The 17,032-nt window shown below is 34.8% G+C and overlaps 1 protein-coding gene across 1 annotated transcript in view; it reads right to left on the bottom strand.

The window, feature by feature from the left end:
• Positions 1 to 17,032, bottom strand: part of LOC119782699 (ephrin type-A receptor 6-like) — an 87,550-nt gene that overhangs the window by 62,736 nt on the left and 7,782 nt on the right. Inside the window, exon 2 of the mRNA XM_038283780.1 lies at positions 10,248 to 10,312. Within this exon, the coding sequence (XP_038139708.1) occupies positions 10,248 to 10,312 (65 nt within the window). The remainder of the gene's footprint in view (positions 1 to 10,247; positions 10,313 to 17,032) is intronic.

Below are 17,032 nucleotides of genomic sequence, written 5' to 3'. Positions count from 1 at the left end.
TCTTCTCATCCAACACACCATTAGGGGAGTAAATGAAAAACAAACCCATGCTTCAAAGGTGAGACAGAAATTGATCTACCACAAAATACATCTTATTTCCATAACTCTGGACCCATATAGTAGGTTGCTTCTTTTTCCATCCTAACATAAAAAATAAAATGTAAATAGAGTTTGCTTCAACAGCAGCAGGAGGAACCCACCTTATTATCATATATACCTTTTGTTATGGTTGTTTCTTTGTTAGTTTTTTACTAGGTCTAAAAAATCAGGAAAAAACACAGCCAAGTTTGAGAAAAAATTTTTAATTCTTTACATATACACTTGAACTTAATTATCATGTTTAGCTACATGACCCAGCTTAAAAAGTGATAAAATAATCTTTCTGTATTGTAACATCTTCAGTAGGATATCATCTAATAAAATAAATAATAGCTTGAATGAATAAAAGTAAAAGTATCCAGAAATTAGTTTCACAATTACACTTTAAGGAATGTTCAATAAGAGCTTGAGCAATATTGGCTTATCCTAGACTTATAAATATTGTTCTATCTTAAAAAAAAAAAAAATTCAGTTATTTTTTTCCACAAGAGTGGAATAAACAGCTGATTAATGTGCAACATACACATAAAATAAGGCGCATTTTGGCCCCTATTTAATGCAGTTTAATGATTACATTTATGAAGTTTAACAATGCATTTTTTACAAATAATTTTACAAATTTGCAGGGGACATTTAGCCTCCCTAATATTCAATGAGAAATCGCCACTGCTTCATAGAGGGTGTTTAAATTAGTTTAATTTAGCCAACCACAAAAGATACATTTACAGTATAGTGCCTTTGCCAAAAAAAAAAAAAAACTGCAAAGGGTCATAACAGCCTGTCAAAATGTGCTCTGTTGTCATTACAGAATATTTCCCCCATATCAATGGAGATGTTTTTTTAATGTGAGAGGAGTTTTATATTTTGCTTATTTACCTTTGCAGGCATTTTCACCTCTTACTGTGCCACAGCTTGAAATATAGCAGTCATGATAACGTGTAAGAATCTACTCATATAAAAGTGTGAAGGGTTACTAATATTACTTTACCATGTGACTGACTGATGTCAATTTGACTTAATTTCAAAATGTATTAGAAGAAAAGTATTTAAAGCTTAGCACGGAAACTCTATAAATCAAACAACAAATTGAACAACTGATGTACAGTGCTCTCAATTACAAATTATTGCATAACACTTTAACCTTGACTGGAGTGCTGCAAATGCAATTAATTAAGCTATGTAAATTATCTCTATGCGACACCCTTAGGCCAAATCAAAAATCAATCATAATCATTTACTCTTTCATTTGGTACTCTGGTCATCTTAAAATGCAGTATCTGCTCCTTACTAATGAAATGTAAACCTGGCAGAGAATATTCAGGTATATTATTTATGGTGTAAACTTCAAAATAGGAGTTAATGTCTGCTTTTACTCCAGCATGGTGCAGATAATATTCTTGGTATCTATATATTCTCTATAAATATGCCATTAATTATTTCAAACCATTAAAATTACTTAAAATATGTTTCAATAAATCTTTTTTTTATCCTAAGGCACAATGTAAACCTCACATTATTGTTTCAGAAAGCTTTAGGGATTTCATTGGGTCATTTTAAACAGTTAAAGCTATAGCGTGTAATCATTTCAGGGATTTAATGACAGAAATGTCATTTTTTATACATAAGTATGTAATATTTTTATCATCTATAAAATGAAATACTCAGTCTGTATGTTTGGGTTGCCTTAGATATTGCTATTTATAATTACATAGGAGCAGGTTGAGTGTGTATGTAGGCAGACATCTTTCTACGGGAACGCAGAACTGATAAACTAGTGACTGTAGAGATCGCTGTTATGCTCGAATGGGAGCCTATATAAAACCTACATCCTACACAAATACTATTTATAAAATACTATTTATAAAATTATCAATGTAACCTTCTTTCTCCTGCTCTTCAGATTTAATAATACAATGTTAATGTACATGAGAAAACATTATTAAAGAACTTATTGATTTGTTGCTTGAATGGCTGATCATCAGATACTGATTTTTATGATCAATGCCCCAAATTCTGATCTGTGCATCTGTAATATAAACAAACCTTGCCATCACTTGACAAGAAAGGTGATGCAGACATTACGGAAGCCACTTTGTACCATAACAGCTTCTGCCGCTGGAGGGACAGAAGCGGTGAGGGAGATGTGGCTCATGTTGCTGTAGTCTGCGCATTAGATGTTGCTGAAATGACATATTGTAGCTTTTATCTAAAAAAACACGTGGTTTATTCGAGAGGTGCAAACGCACAGCAAATACACAAATGGTAAAAGTACTTTAAAAGACAAAAAATGAGACAAGCAATCTCAAAAAACATATGCAAAGGAAAAAGATACAAAACTGAAATGCAACCGTCACAGAAAATAGAATCAAGTCAAAATACATAAAGGTGCTGTAAAAAGAAAACAAATTGCAAACACATACATGATAAAAACACTCAAACAAAGAAAACACTGTAGGTGAAAAAAAGCTGCAAACAAGCTCCTACTAACAGAAGCTCTCCAGACAACTAGATGGAAGTTGACCATTCATTTCTACGGGACTCGATGGTCATACTTACAATATTTAGATCAGCATGGATATATTTGGACAAACAGTGGCAGAGGAGAGGCAGTTTCTAGTTTTATGACATTTGAGATGGTTATTAAGATATTTCGATTATAATAATTAAAGCAGTGAAAGAGTAGTAAATATATAAAAATGTATCAAAAAGATTCTGACTGATGTCTTTATCTACACTGGAAAAATGATCTAGAAATAAGTTAACATTTCTTAAATTAGGTATATTTACCCTTGATTTTAATAGGTAAATTAGATAGTTTGCCAGTGGAATGAGTATTTTTACTCTTAAAATAAGATAATTACATAATATCCACTTGAAATAAGACAATGCACTTGTGTTTTCTTATTTTAAAACGTTAAATTGTCTTGTTCTATTGGCAAAATGTCTCCTTTATCTCCTCAATTCAAGAACAAATGCACTTATTTTTAAGAAAAAATTACTTATCTAGATTTAAATTTTTTTCCAGTGTAGGGAATCACTATAACCAATTTATCATGTGGTAGATATCTTGTGAATCATCTCTACACTCTCTTTCTATCTGTACCTCTTTTTGTTGTTTTAAAATACATTTGTTATTATTTTGTATAACAGGAAACATTTTAGCAAAGGAAATGTAACTAAGTATAGAAAAACTGAACTGTATCTTGAAGCTCAACTTCCACATTTCATGTAAGACGAGCCTATTGCCTCTTTTCAATGCCCTCCTTAGAAGAACTTAAAAAGAAAATTGAGCATCTAAAAAGAATTGGTTGCATATGATCACTATTAAGTAATTAGAGCTCCATGATGCATACAAACAAGCAAAAATGGTGATTTGTCACCACATTTTCTCTAGTCTTTGAAAATATACCCCTGGGATGAAACATGGTTCAGAGCCGAAACAAATGTGCTGAATATGAAAGATGAGCTGCGGCTCACACTCTAAGAAGCAATCAGATATGAAAACACGCTTTGAATATTTGTAACAAGCTCAGCAGACAGTAAAATCAGATTTTAACTGTAAGATGTAGAACTAATTACTGTACAGAAAATCATAATAATAATGAAATAGGGGTGTTATATACAAGGTTTTATGATTTGCTGATAAAAATTCACACAAATGGCTTTGCATTTGCAATGTGATAGAACACTGAAACCTAATTTGTTATCACTGGACTTTTGTATTAGAGTTTTTTAATAAGAAACAAGGACAAACATATACTGAGACATTTATACCATGGTGAATAAGTACACTTTTGTATCCATATAAAGACTTGTCAATGCTTGCTCAGGAGACATACCTTAATGACCACATGAGACGTATGTTTGCACTAAAGCAGTTAATGGCTTTACTGGTTACAAGACCTTTTTGTGGAAATGGGGGAAAGAGAACAAGTGTTAGCCCAAGCACATAAGTGTGGATTTCTGAGAAGAACCTTAAAAAACTTTAAAATATGACACTTTTCATATTTAACATTACTTTTCAAGTAATGTTATGTATATTTGTTTTTCGTTTAAATCTTTCGACTTATGTACCTGATGTGCAACCTTGAGACAAAATTGCCTTAGAAGACAGTGTATTATTTTTCTTTGAGCATCTTATTGTTCTGAGGACTCTTTCATAGGTGTATATAAAGAAATACAGATTACATTATGTCTTGAACTAGTGCATAGTTTTTAAAAGAAAGAAATATATAATTTTATGCATATTTTTTAAAAATTTAAATAAAAAAACTCAACAAAACAGGCTTGAGTTGGAGGCAGCCAAATCAAGCCTATTTTGTGGTTGCCATGACTGAAAATGTGCAGAGGCATGTTACGCTATAATGACATGTGCTGATAGATAATAAACACAAATCCTGTGCTTTAGATAAAATTAACCTAATACAGAAGATCCAGAAGCACAGTACAAGCAGAATACTATGTACATATTTTGTACAGCAACTAATCCTAATATGAGCTACACTATATGAAACTTCGGTTACATGCAATGTTTTTCTATTCTCTCTTTTTTTTTTAGGCCATTGATTTAACACTCTCACAAGTTGTTAAAATTGAATCAAATTTTAGCCATTTAACCTACCTTTCATTCCACTTTAGAGGGATGTGTATAGAGTTTTTAATCAGTACAGAAATACTTTGCCTTGCCAGAAATTCTTAAATCGAAATACCATGTTGTGTTTGTTTGTTTCTGCGTTTTAAATATTTGTATTTTGGTTATCCGTACACACCATCAGTAAATCAAATATCTGTGGATAAAAGTAGGAGACAGATGCAATATTTCTAGGAATATTCCTTTAAGGGTCTGCATATTTCATATTAAAATATTTAGATGTTGAGTAAACAGAGGCACACATACACCAACCAACCAATATCGCAGACCTGCTGCGTTGTTTCTGGAACAAAGGTTGGGGCTCTCATCCCAATGCGGAGGTTTGAGGTTTTGATTAAAACAAAGCAATTTGTCTTTGTCAGACTAAAATAAAGAAAGAGAGTAGATGTTATGGAAATATCATTAAATCTCTGTAGTTTTGATGAATTATTGATTTGATATGAATCTGGTTGGCATCGCACCGTGATTTTCTTCAATCACTTAATGCTGCTGTTGGTCCCCATTGCAATAGTCTGTTTATTGAGAAACAAGGACAGAGTAGCTGTTTCCATAGAGGTGATTTGCCTTTAAAGCCTCTCTGTAATTATTTGTCTTGCTTAATTGATTTAATCAATTTTTAATACAAGAGAAGCACCACTATTTCACCAAACACAGACTCACATGCACACGCAACCTTGTGTAATATTATGGATGTTTTCATAAGACAACCTGCTGTTGCAGCTGTTTCTCAGTCCCAAATGAAATATTTGTAAAAATTGAATTCAAAGTTTTTCCCCTTTTGAGTTAATCTTATATGATACAATCAAATCAGTTTAATCTCTGTGTATTTTAATATCTCTTTCAGTTTCACTTCTATAATATATAATTGTTATGGTTTTTAGAGATACAAACAAACAAAAAAGAAAACTAGATAAATATATAAATACATATATAAATAGAGTTTTCAATTCATATTTTCAAAATGGTTTTACTTTAGTTTTTAAGATTAGTTCAGAATTTTTTTATTCACATTTATACTTAAGACTATATTGCACTTTGTTATTGGTCATTGGAAGAAATTTTAAACTTAACAGTCTAAGGCAGGGGTCACCAACGCTGTGCCCCCAACGACCACACGGGGTGCCCTCAATGTCTTCTAAAAAAACAGAACAACTCACAAGTGGGCTAACTTTGAAATTTTATTTGATTCTTTTTCTCTTCTTTTTTATTATTTATAGAGCATTTCATCATAGTAATCATATAGCACATTTTGGCATTTGATAGAGATTTGAAAATGACTATATTTAAAAGAAAATTAGAAATGAAAAGTTAACAATAAAAATGTGTCATCATGTTATCATGGATGAACTTTAGGAGATCGACCCCTCTTGTTCATGAACAGTATTGGTAGCCCTTCCAATGACTCAGTAGCCATGAAGTATTCCTCAGTCTTAAAATTGTTGGTGACCCCTGGTCGAAGGCTTCTAACCACGACTTGACTTCTATACTCATCTAGGCAGGAAAGAAGCTGTTGTGTGTCTTGTGGGAAATTTGTCCAGAAAAAAAAATCTCGATTGTCATACCATTAGAAAATGGATCCCATTGTTAAAAAAAATGTCTCCTTACAGCATCAATCAATCAATGTAACCCTTAAAAGCGATTTGTATCATATATGATGATATATATCATATATGATACATGAGTTTTTTTTTACCTCTGCATCCTTCGTGTGACATTTTTGTTCTCAAACATCCTGACTTACACAATCAGATGCATGTAGCAAACAGAAAACATATAAGATAATAAAGAAATGCCTAATCTATCAAAATTGATGCTACAAAGCATCTACCAATTGAGCTAGTGGCTGGCTAGCTCAAATGGTAGATGGTAAGACACCTTTCCTGCAAACAGGAAGCCTGGGTTTGTATTTCAGCCAGGAGGAATGAGCTGCCAGTGTGAGTCCTTAGGCAAACCTTTCACACTAATGCCTGCTTTGGGGAGTGACAGCCTATTGATTAGGGAATTACGCTTGGAATCCTGAAGTTCTGAGTTTGAGCCCCACTCCAACGGACTGCCACTCTGGGTCCATGAGCAGGACTTTTAACCCCACACTGCTCCCCAGGTGCTGCACATTGGCAGGCCACTGCTCCCCAAAGGCGATGGGTTAAATGTACTTTCCTTGCTGTGTACTTGTGAAAGTGTAATGACAAAAAATTCATAAAAATAAAATAAAGGATCTAATTCAATTTATAGATTTTTCATTCTATTTGTCTGAAAGTTCGAATACAACACTAATTTTAGAAATTTGGAATTTTCGTTCATTTAATGGTCCAGGCTTTAAAGGGGGAAAACTAGAAGCCTATACAAGACTACTAATAAAAGAAGTCAGTACACAAAATCATGGTTTTGGTGCATACTTTGGTTTTAATTCATGTTTAATTACGTATCTGGTTCGCTTCAATCGATAGGAACAAATTAAAAGGGGCCATTTAGAACGGACTAAATGTTTGATAAATAAAGATTAAAGCCAATGAATTCATGATATGAAACATAATATGTTGGACATAACAAACCTCTTGAAAATGCTCAATCTTGTTGTTTAGACTTTATTTTATAAGACTGCAGAAATTTGAAAATACCAAAAGTTTATATTACTTTGAATCATGCTGCTATTAAGACAATATAATCTACTAGATATACGTGATAGAGTCAATGTGGGGGTGGAGGTTGGTTGAGAACCCAAATGCAGAGATGAGGGAGGCAGGAATGAGTTCTTGAAGCTTTAATAAAATCACAAGGGCAACAGAAACAAAATCCAAAACAAAATACTAGAAACCAAAAAGCAGGGGAAAACACACTTGAGGAGGCAAGCCACGACAAGGGACCAGCAAACAGAGGAGGAAGAGTATAAATGGGAGACCGAACAAAGACCAGGCTAATCAGCAGATTGGGAGCAGGTGTAGACAGAAAAATCAAGATGGAAGCTAGGAGAAGGAGACTTACACAAGGGGGCAAAAGAGAACAACTCAAAAAATACAAGACTGTATAAATATAGCACAAAATGGAAAAGAAACACAGAATAACAAATCAAAATGAAACTGAAAACTTAAAAAGAAACTCAAACAGACGTCAAGAAGGGTAGAACCTAACAGATAGCGCCTTAAAATAGTATGTAGTATGTAACTCTTGGCTAATCACAATTTTTAACTGATGAAAAAAATGCAGATTTCCATTGCGGTTGTTTTAGAAATGTATTTCCAAACAGACTTTAGTAATATTTTGGAGTCCTCTCTGTTCTGTTTTGGTGTCACACTATAATGTTGTGCAACAAAAATGACAATGCTAGCTCTGCCTGATTCCAGGTGTACCGAACCAAACCAATAGTGCTGAACTGGACATTTTTGTTACTAATACTGTATGGTTACTGTTAACCTTCCTACTACTGTAAGATTTCTAATATTTGTGTGCTGGCATACCTTTAAGTGAATCATACTTTAGTTAAATGAGTTTTAAATAAAACTGCTTTCTCCTGATAAATTAGTGTGGTTAAAACCAAACACCTGGCTATGATAATAATTCCTAAACATAAAACCTTTCTTGTATTTTTTGGAAATATATATTTAGAAACACATGCTGTTCACACAAATACATAATGTGCTTTAACCACTAAATCTCATGCCACCTGCCTCTGCTTTGGGTTTATCAAACAATTCCCATGCCACCTTCAGGTAAAATGGGAAAGCAAAGTACAGCTCTTTAAGGAAACAACAACCAGCTGCTGGTGCAGATGCAAGATGACAGTAGGGTCAGACTCAACACCCTAAACTTCAGAAAGCACATAAACTTAGTGAACAGTAGCATCAACTTCAAAAGAGAAGATGTCAGGGAAAAATACTGCCTTTTGTGCTGTACTCAGCATGTTACGGACTTTCAGGCATACAGCAAAGTTTATGAGAACACACACACAACATCATCACCTACGCTTATACTCCCACTGTCCCGTAAAAATTTTAAAGTATGGTGGGGAAGTATGAAAACCCCAAAAGCCCAATGCTGAGATTGTCCCAACAAAGACACAAACAGAATAAAAGGAGCACATAGATTTTAATAAAGCACTTAATATCTGTGGAAGCCCCACATGGGACTTTCTCAAGTGAGCCAAGAAATAACACAACACCAACCCCATTTATAAAACTGAATCTGCAACACACTTCAGCTGAAAGCTATTGTGCAACTGCTGCCCTCCACTCCCACAGTTCACACTGAAATTCAAAAGTCCCACATCCATCCTAGATTCTGAGCCTGCCTTTCCTTAGGGGGAAATTAGTCCTGTTACTCCTCACTCCCCGCTCTCCTGTTCTTGGTACTCGCTTATGCTGAAAAGGTTAGAGCTCAGATACAAAACACCAGGATGGTGTATAGTCTACTTTCAAGTCATAAGCTACATTTCTCACTGAAAAGAACAGCTTCAAAGTTACACATGATGTACTATTTGCGCTGGGTGTACTTTTTTCTATAACTTTGTAATGCAGATATAATAATACAGAATACAGACACAATAATGCAGAATACAAAGTTTCTGATGTAATTTTACTCACCAATGATCGTTTTTACTAATGTATAACTTGAATATTAAAAAAAAGAAAGTTGAATGTTACAGCTTGTGTGCTGTCAGGACCACAGCTGTGTGGAGAGTGGCCATAGAGTATAAGCACAGAGAGAAAAGCATATATGTTGTTTTTTGGTATATCTTATAACACAATGTAATAAAGCATTTAAACAGTGATTAATACATAAAAAAATCAAATTCCTCTGTGGAAAAAGAGCACATTTATATTCATCAGTGCTACAGGTTTTAATACAGATTTTGATTTCAAAAGACAAGCTTGCTGCAAGCTACCTTTCCATTTGATCTGATGATTGTGATTAAAATACGCCACCTGTGAAATAATCCTGCGCTGCTGGACAGCACATTAGAGCTGCTACTCTAGGAGACTGCACTGAGGGTGAACAGGATCCATCCAGATGCAGAAAAATGCAGTGATTTAAGGATTCCCCCCCCCCCTAAAACTAGTATTGCTCTGCTGCGGTACTGTTTAAATTTCATTTAAACATTTTTTTTAAAGTCATGACAGGCACCAAATATTCTCTCTCTGCTGTTTTTAAAAAAAATATTCACACAAATGTTCACTCTTCTAAGGTCCAGATTTGTGTGACCATATTTTCTATATTTTTGCTGCTCTAACACTAGAATTTCCCCATTGTGGGACAATAAAGGGATTTTCTATTCTATTCTATTCATAATATTTTTAAAGAAAACTTTAAAAATATTTGTTTCAGTTACAGTAAATGAAAGTAAAATAAAATAAAAACAAGTTTTCAGTAAATGACAGAAGGTTTTAGGTAATTATATTATATATTTCCTGATGGTATCTATTTTCATTTTTGATAAACATTATTATTTTGGTGAAAAAAAAAAGACATCACCGTAAAACCCTGCTGGTGGGATATCACTCACCCCATTGACAGGAAAGGTTTTCCAGTCCAGTTCTCCCAGTACTGTTGTTGTGTCCAACAGAACCACTGCAGATAGAAAAGAAATGGAAGGAGAAAAATGTGACGTAAAATAGAGGTGACGTGTTGGTGGAGAAGAAAATGAAAAATATAACACACAAAAAAAAAAAAAACATCAAAAAATAAGTGCAGGCAAAGCAAAGTAGTAATTGCAGGAAGGGTTGTTCAATGAATTTCAGAAAGAGGAGAGGTGGAGGTGACAAAAGAGGAAGAGAGTGAACAGTAGTTATCAAGCTGTCAATGAGGAGATTACATAAGCTTCAAAGCTCTTATCAGATTCAGCCACCTATGAAATAACAGCTCTTAGGAAAGTCCGAGACAACCCTAACACAGAGCCACCTTCTTCCTGGCAGATGTTTGGTAAATTTGTACTTTCTTTTTTAGAGGTCAAGAATTTTCAGCAACATCACTTTAAAAACAAAAATAGAAAAATAATGGGGAAAGACAGAAATACTAGAGAAAAAAATACATATATTTTTTCACTTCCAACACAGAAAATGTAAACTTTGTTCTGTTTCTACATTTAGCAGCTCCTTTTTAACTAGAATGAACTTTACTCACGGTGGCAAAAGAAAGAAAGAAATTCCCCCCCAAGCTACCCAATATTTATATATATATATATATATATATATATATATATATATATATATATATATATATATATATATATATATATATATATATATATATATATATATATATATATATACATGCAATTCACTAGACTGTGCAGTCCTGCACAGTGCATCAAAGAGTTCATGGAGTAACTTTCACCAAATGTTCAGTTCAGAAGATTAATTGAAAAATTTAAAGAAAAATACAGTTCATCATCAAAACCAGATAAAGTGGATGGCAGGTCATTACATGTGGAAAGTGTTACGTTTGTCATTGTTCACAATATTTCAAGAAACAGATCTAAATTAAATGTAACATTTAAACAGTGTACATTTTGACATTTTAAACGACTACAGGTTAATACCTATTTAACGAAATTGTAAAAGATTGTACTGGAAAATTAGTCAAATTTTTTTGTCATAATTTAGTTTAGTTTTAGTTTAGAGATTTTTATCATAGTTTTAGTCCCATTAACTTTTCATTCTGATTTAGTCTGATTTTAGTCGACAAGAATCTAAAAATACCAAAAATTGCAGCAGCTTAAACAAAAGCTTCCCACCTACATCCTTTTCTTTCAGTAGTAACACCAGTGGTGAGATAGACACAGGGCAAAATCTTTAAAAATGGCAAACTCTCATAAATCCAACTGAGTGTATTTCAACAAGGCAACAAATAGATTCAGGCACTTGAAACCTGGAACAGATTTTCCTGTTCAAATAACCTTTGCATTAACAAAAAAAAAAGCTATGTAACAAAGTCAAGGGAAGGTCTGCCCGGCCTGACTTCACACCACAAAAAGACATTCAGGCTTGGGGAAAAGGCCTGTGGAACAATTAGAGGTCAACTGAGGTCCAGTATAGGTGCTTTAGTAAATCAACACTCTTCTACAGTAGAAGTGTTTAATATTCATCAAAGCGTCAGAGAAGACTATCATGAGTCATTATGATCCCTAAAGAAATATGGTGCTTTGCTTTCCTTAAAAGTGCTCCACAACCTTCTCTGTAAACAGGCATGCCATCTCTGACACACATGCATGAGTGTGAGGATACATTTAAGGCCTTGGGACAAAATTATTTCACAAAGAATACAAGACAAAATGTTTTCTATATATTTTGGAAATATCATTTATTTGCTCCGTAACTGTATATATATTTGCATGAGTAAAAAAAAATAATGATGTACGTATATCTTTTATTGCATTGAATTAATTCCATAATAGTTATCTTATATCTAGTTGCCATTTTGATCACATCATACATCATGGCCAAATTATGACACTGATTGTAATGAGTGATAATTAGTACCAATTTCTGTCAAATACTCTGCGCACAAGTGGAGGATTCAATAAAGAAGATACGCAGTTTGAACTTAGTCAGCTCTAAACCTGGTTCTGATAAGGGTAAGGTTGCTTCCAAATAATGCAAATCTGTAAGGAAACGTAAGCCAAACGGGAAGTGTGTCAGCAGCAACTATTATGTTGTCCAAATAGAGAGGCAAGTCTAGGAAGTAAGTAAGTAAGGAAGTAGGAAAAGGAAGTAAGATGCCTCCTATCCATAGTTCATAGGGACGTCCAGATATTCCTATCCATTGCATGTGAGCTACAGTATATGGTTGCCAACAATTCTTTGCATAGCAGGACATGTAGGCACAGCTCATCTCATGGAGTTGATATGAACTGTGTGTGACACATAAAAATGTGTCCAACTTAATAAGTTTTAGCTTTTATGAACTTGTGTGACTTGATTTTGTTGTCCCAATTCGAAAAGCATCTCCAAAGAGTCTGTCACATACTGTACTGACATCTGGAAGGCTAACAGCTGTCCAAGATCAGTATAGCAGTCCAAAGTTCCTTTCCTACTGTGGATTGTGGATTGGAACAGGAGACGGAGATGCAATTTGATGTTTTTAAAATAAGCCTAACTTTAGCTGCATCGGATTCAGACTGAGCCAGCTTTATGAAACCCAAATGACAACAAATGAAAATCAGGCCAGACTTGGCCAACTAAGCCTAGCTTATTCAACAGGAAGCCAATTTAGAAACATCTCTCTGGTTCCTGATTATTATGTTAATTTTGTTTTAGTTTTAGGTGTCTTTCCTTTGTCTTTCAGTGCCCCTATCTCAGCTGCGCCTCAATTCTCCTCAGCTGTTGTCTATTTCTCACCGAGCTGACAACCTTAGCTGGGCCCTGGGACAATATATTAGGATTGGTCCCTCCTACCATATGTATACATAAGATATTTATGGAAGCAGGAACCATATGTATGTAGCTAATTAAGTTACTAATTAAATTATTTATTCATTTAAGGTGAGTGCTGGCCTAGTGGTTAGGGCATTGCGCTTGGAAACCAGAGGTTCTGAGTTCAAGCTCCACTCTCACAGACTGCCACTCTGAGTCCCTGAGCAAAGATCCTTAACCCCTACAATGCTCCACTGGTGCCACACAATGGCAGCCCACTGCTCCCCAAGGAGATGGAGAGAGTTGATTTTGTTGCCTTATACTTGTGACAATGTAATGAAAATAAAAAAAAAGTATGAAAATAAAAAAGCAATTTATTAAATGCATAGATCATAAGAAGGACATTTTTTTATTTGCAATATATATCTTGCCACTTTTTAATTTATTGCATGTAGCCTTTCTGGCTTTCCATACCTGCTTTGGCCAAAATTGATGCCATTTATAGGCTTCTGCTTGTGTGACTTGTTTAGTTTTGGTCAAAATCTTTCTTAAACCGTTGAGACTGTCTATTTATTCACCACCACAGCAGCCTGATGCAGCTGTGGAAAGGTCTGGTAGCCATGTAAATCAAATTCAAAACATTGCAACCTTTTAACAATGCCTGTTGGTTTGGTCTTAATTGTAACTTCATCAAGCAAAGAAAGATACAAGAAAACTTTTCAGAAACCGCTGAGTTTATTTGCGCTATCAGAGTGCTTACAAGCTGTGACCGCCTGCACAGAGAGCAGATTTCCTGGAGGTTATAGGGATCCAAAGTTAAGCTGTTCCTGCGGCTTCAGTTTCTGTGTTAAAGTGATACAGCCGCTGCCTCACCCAGGATAGAGGCGACAATTTAGGTTATGTATTTCCCTATCTATAGCAGCAGGGGAGCAAGCCCTAATGTTTACCAGCTTGATAAACTTTAAGATGCTGCGCCAGTGGCATCATTATATACACCAAAAAAAATTATGCAAATGTTTTTGGCACTTACTTAATCTTATTTAGTAACACAATTGTTTCATGTTAGCAGGGTAGTACATAAAACAATTGTGTTACTAAATAAGATTAAGTAAATGCCAAATAAAACATGCATTATCACCTTATTTTTTTCAGTGTGTAAAGAATGGCAGGTGGTGGTACTGCCCCAATACAGCAGTGGATAATTGGAAGAAAAAAAAGGAAAATACTTTACTTTACTTGAATATAAAACTGTATTACTTTGCAAACATTAAAAAAGGAACAAAATAATTTTCTTGGCCATAGATGGAGGGGGATGGTTCAGAGCCCTTCCTCCGGCTTGAAAGATAATTTTCCACATGCTAAATATTTACATTTGCATATCCTCCACCCATAAATGTGCACAGTTTTGTCTTTAGAAGATCATCTGCACTTGAGCCTTCTTAGAAGATCCACTCTGGTAAAAACAAGTTTGCATGTGTTTTTACCTGCAGACAACATTTCAGAAGGTCAGGCCCCATGTAGGTATGTCAGTGTTTATTTTATGCTATATTCACAGTTGCCCCGGGTTGGTATCAGAAAAGACCACATCATTTTATCTTAGCTGTCGGAACTCCCGTTTTAACAAGGAATCTACCGTATTTTACCCCTCTTTCAACATTTGCACTCTCCCGTAAATTTTCCATATCATAGAATTATAATAAATAAACAAAATTCTGCCTCCTAAAACGGAACTGCTGCTAGCATTGCGAGTCAATTTGATCACCTTATTGTAGTTTGCAATTGGTTGACAAATGTTTATTTTTCTTGTGCATGTCATAAAATATAAGGGAAACTGAAGCTTGACTGGGGTAGTCAAATGGCTCGCAGCGGATGACATAAAATTGCCCTTATTTTCAAACGCAAAACTTGTCAGTCATGTTTGATCTTTATCAACTTATCTGTCTTTTGTGCCTTAAATGTTTTTTCAGTTGATTTCAATTTAGCTCCCTATTTATCTGTTATCATCAATGAGGAGTTGCATACGTCTTATGCAGCAAGCACCTTCCTACTACTGAGAATTGGAAGATAAGCTTGTGTGGATTGTTCAGGAAGTCATTGCATTTCATCCCAAACTAGATTATGTAATTTATCACACTTACACACCCTCATGCATATCTTGTGAAACTATCCTTGAGGGGACATTCTGTTTACTTCCATTCATTTTGCGTTCAATTATATGGCCTAACCCTGACCCTTACCCTAACACTAACTAGTACAAACACAAACCTAACCCTAAACTTAACCTAAACACAATTCACACCTTTGTCCTAAACCTAACCCTCACCCCAAGAAGATAACTTCTTCTTATGGAGATCAGTCTTTGATCCCTACAAGTATATTTAATTTTGCAAAATGTAGCATATTTCTGTGAAACTGTCCCCACAGAGTAAGATAAACATGACCACACACACATAACAATGACAATTACCCTAAACCTAATCATTACTGGTAGATACCAAACCTAAACCTAAATCACACCTTCATCCTAAGACCCAGCCAACAAATGAGGAGAAGTAAAAGGATCTCACTTTACATGAAAGTCCTCACTTTACTAGCAAGATGCACCAATACTGTCCAAACTTTCCAGCAAGTAAAAATGCACACAAACACCCCTGCTGAGAATCCAACATATCATTAGCTCATATCAGCAATCAGAAAGTAGAAACTAGAAGCTGCTGAGTATTTTGTACAGGGAATGCACTGCAGTTCTATGCACATATCTCTTCTAAGGGTGTTTTCTATTTTCTACAGGGTGCTTATATTTACCAGTGATTTATTCTAACAATGTTTTACACTTTCTACAAGTGTTTTAGAATATTTTTTGCATATTAGATGTGCCTTTCTAGGCCTGGAGTCTCTGCAAAATTGTGTTATGATTTTATAATGAAGGGGATGAAGCGAAAAAGAGTTTGCTCAGGGCGCCATTTATACATGAACAACTACTACATGTGTGGTGTTCCTCATTGGATCACATACACAGTATGGTTTATAGTGATGCAAAGGTCATGTGATAATTAATAAAAAACGTATTTGAGAGTTTTAAAATGAAGGAAGGAGTTCTATTATGATTAGATTGTTTTATGAGATGGAAGAGGTGGAAGAATTAATCAAAATATAACAAGGAGTAAAAGCAGGCGGATCCACTGCCAAAATCAAGTTATACTAGTGATTTTGATTAGAGAACAAGAAAAAAATGACATGTAATATGTAGAAATAAAACAGTTTATCTACATCCGACAATTTCAATGGGATTTTATGGATTACACATAACAGGACAGTTAGGTGTAGTGTGCAGGAGGGCTGGCTTTGTTTTACGTCCAACAAATCTGTGTAACAGCAATACCTGCCAGTTGGGAAAATTAATCCATTAAATCACACCTGTGGGTGCACCTTTACCTGCTGTGAGTGCATATTAAAGCCCCACAGCTACAGGTTTACCTTGTATCTTGCTTATATTCAGGAAGCTGTGATCACAAACACAAACATCAGTTAATCCTCTGGGGTGGCATGATTAACCACCGTACAGTCATGCCAATAATTCATGCCTCTCAAAGCTAATCTGACACCCTCGTCGTTTCAAAAGGCACAAACAAAGCAGAGTCTGATCTTAGCATTAATGCCTTCTAGTGTTTTCACATGAACATGCTAACAAGTGTTAGTTTGTCTAAATCCAAAATGGCATCGCGTTCAGACAAACATAACGCCTTTAGCTGTCTGCACTCTGGTCACGGCTCAGGCATAAGGAGAGCCATTATCAGACCCGTGCTATAAGCCCCCTGAGCCAATTTGATGTGATGAATGTGCAATTTCCTTTGTCTCCACACAGCCAGTTAATTACAATCTCTATCAATAAAGTATGTCCCACTTGAGTGGTCGACATTAGAGACCAAAGAGTCAC

Source organism: Cyprinodon tularosa, unplaced genomic scaffold (assembly GCF_016077235.1).
Source record: "Cyprinodon tularosa strain WSP-4 unplaced genomic scaffold, ASM1607723v1 ctg197, whole genome shotgun sequence".
NCBI lineage: Eukaryota > Metazoa > Chordata > Actinopteri > Cyprinodontiformes > Cyprinodontidae > Cyprinodon > Cyprinodon tularosa.
Note: the sequence above shows the minus strand (reverse complement) of the source record. Positions and strands in the feature narration are given on the sequence as shown.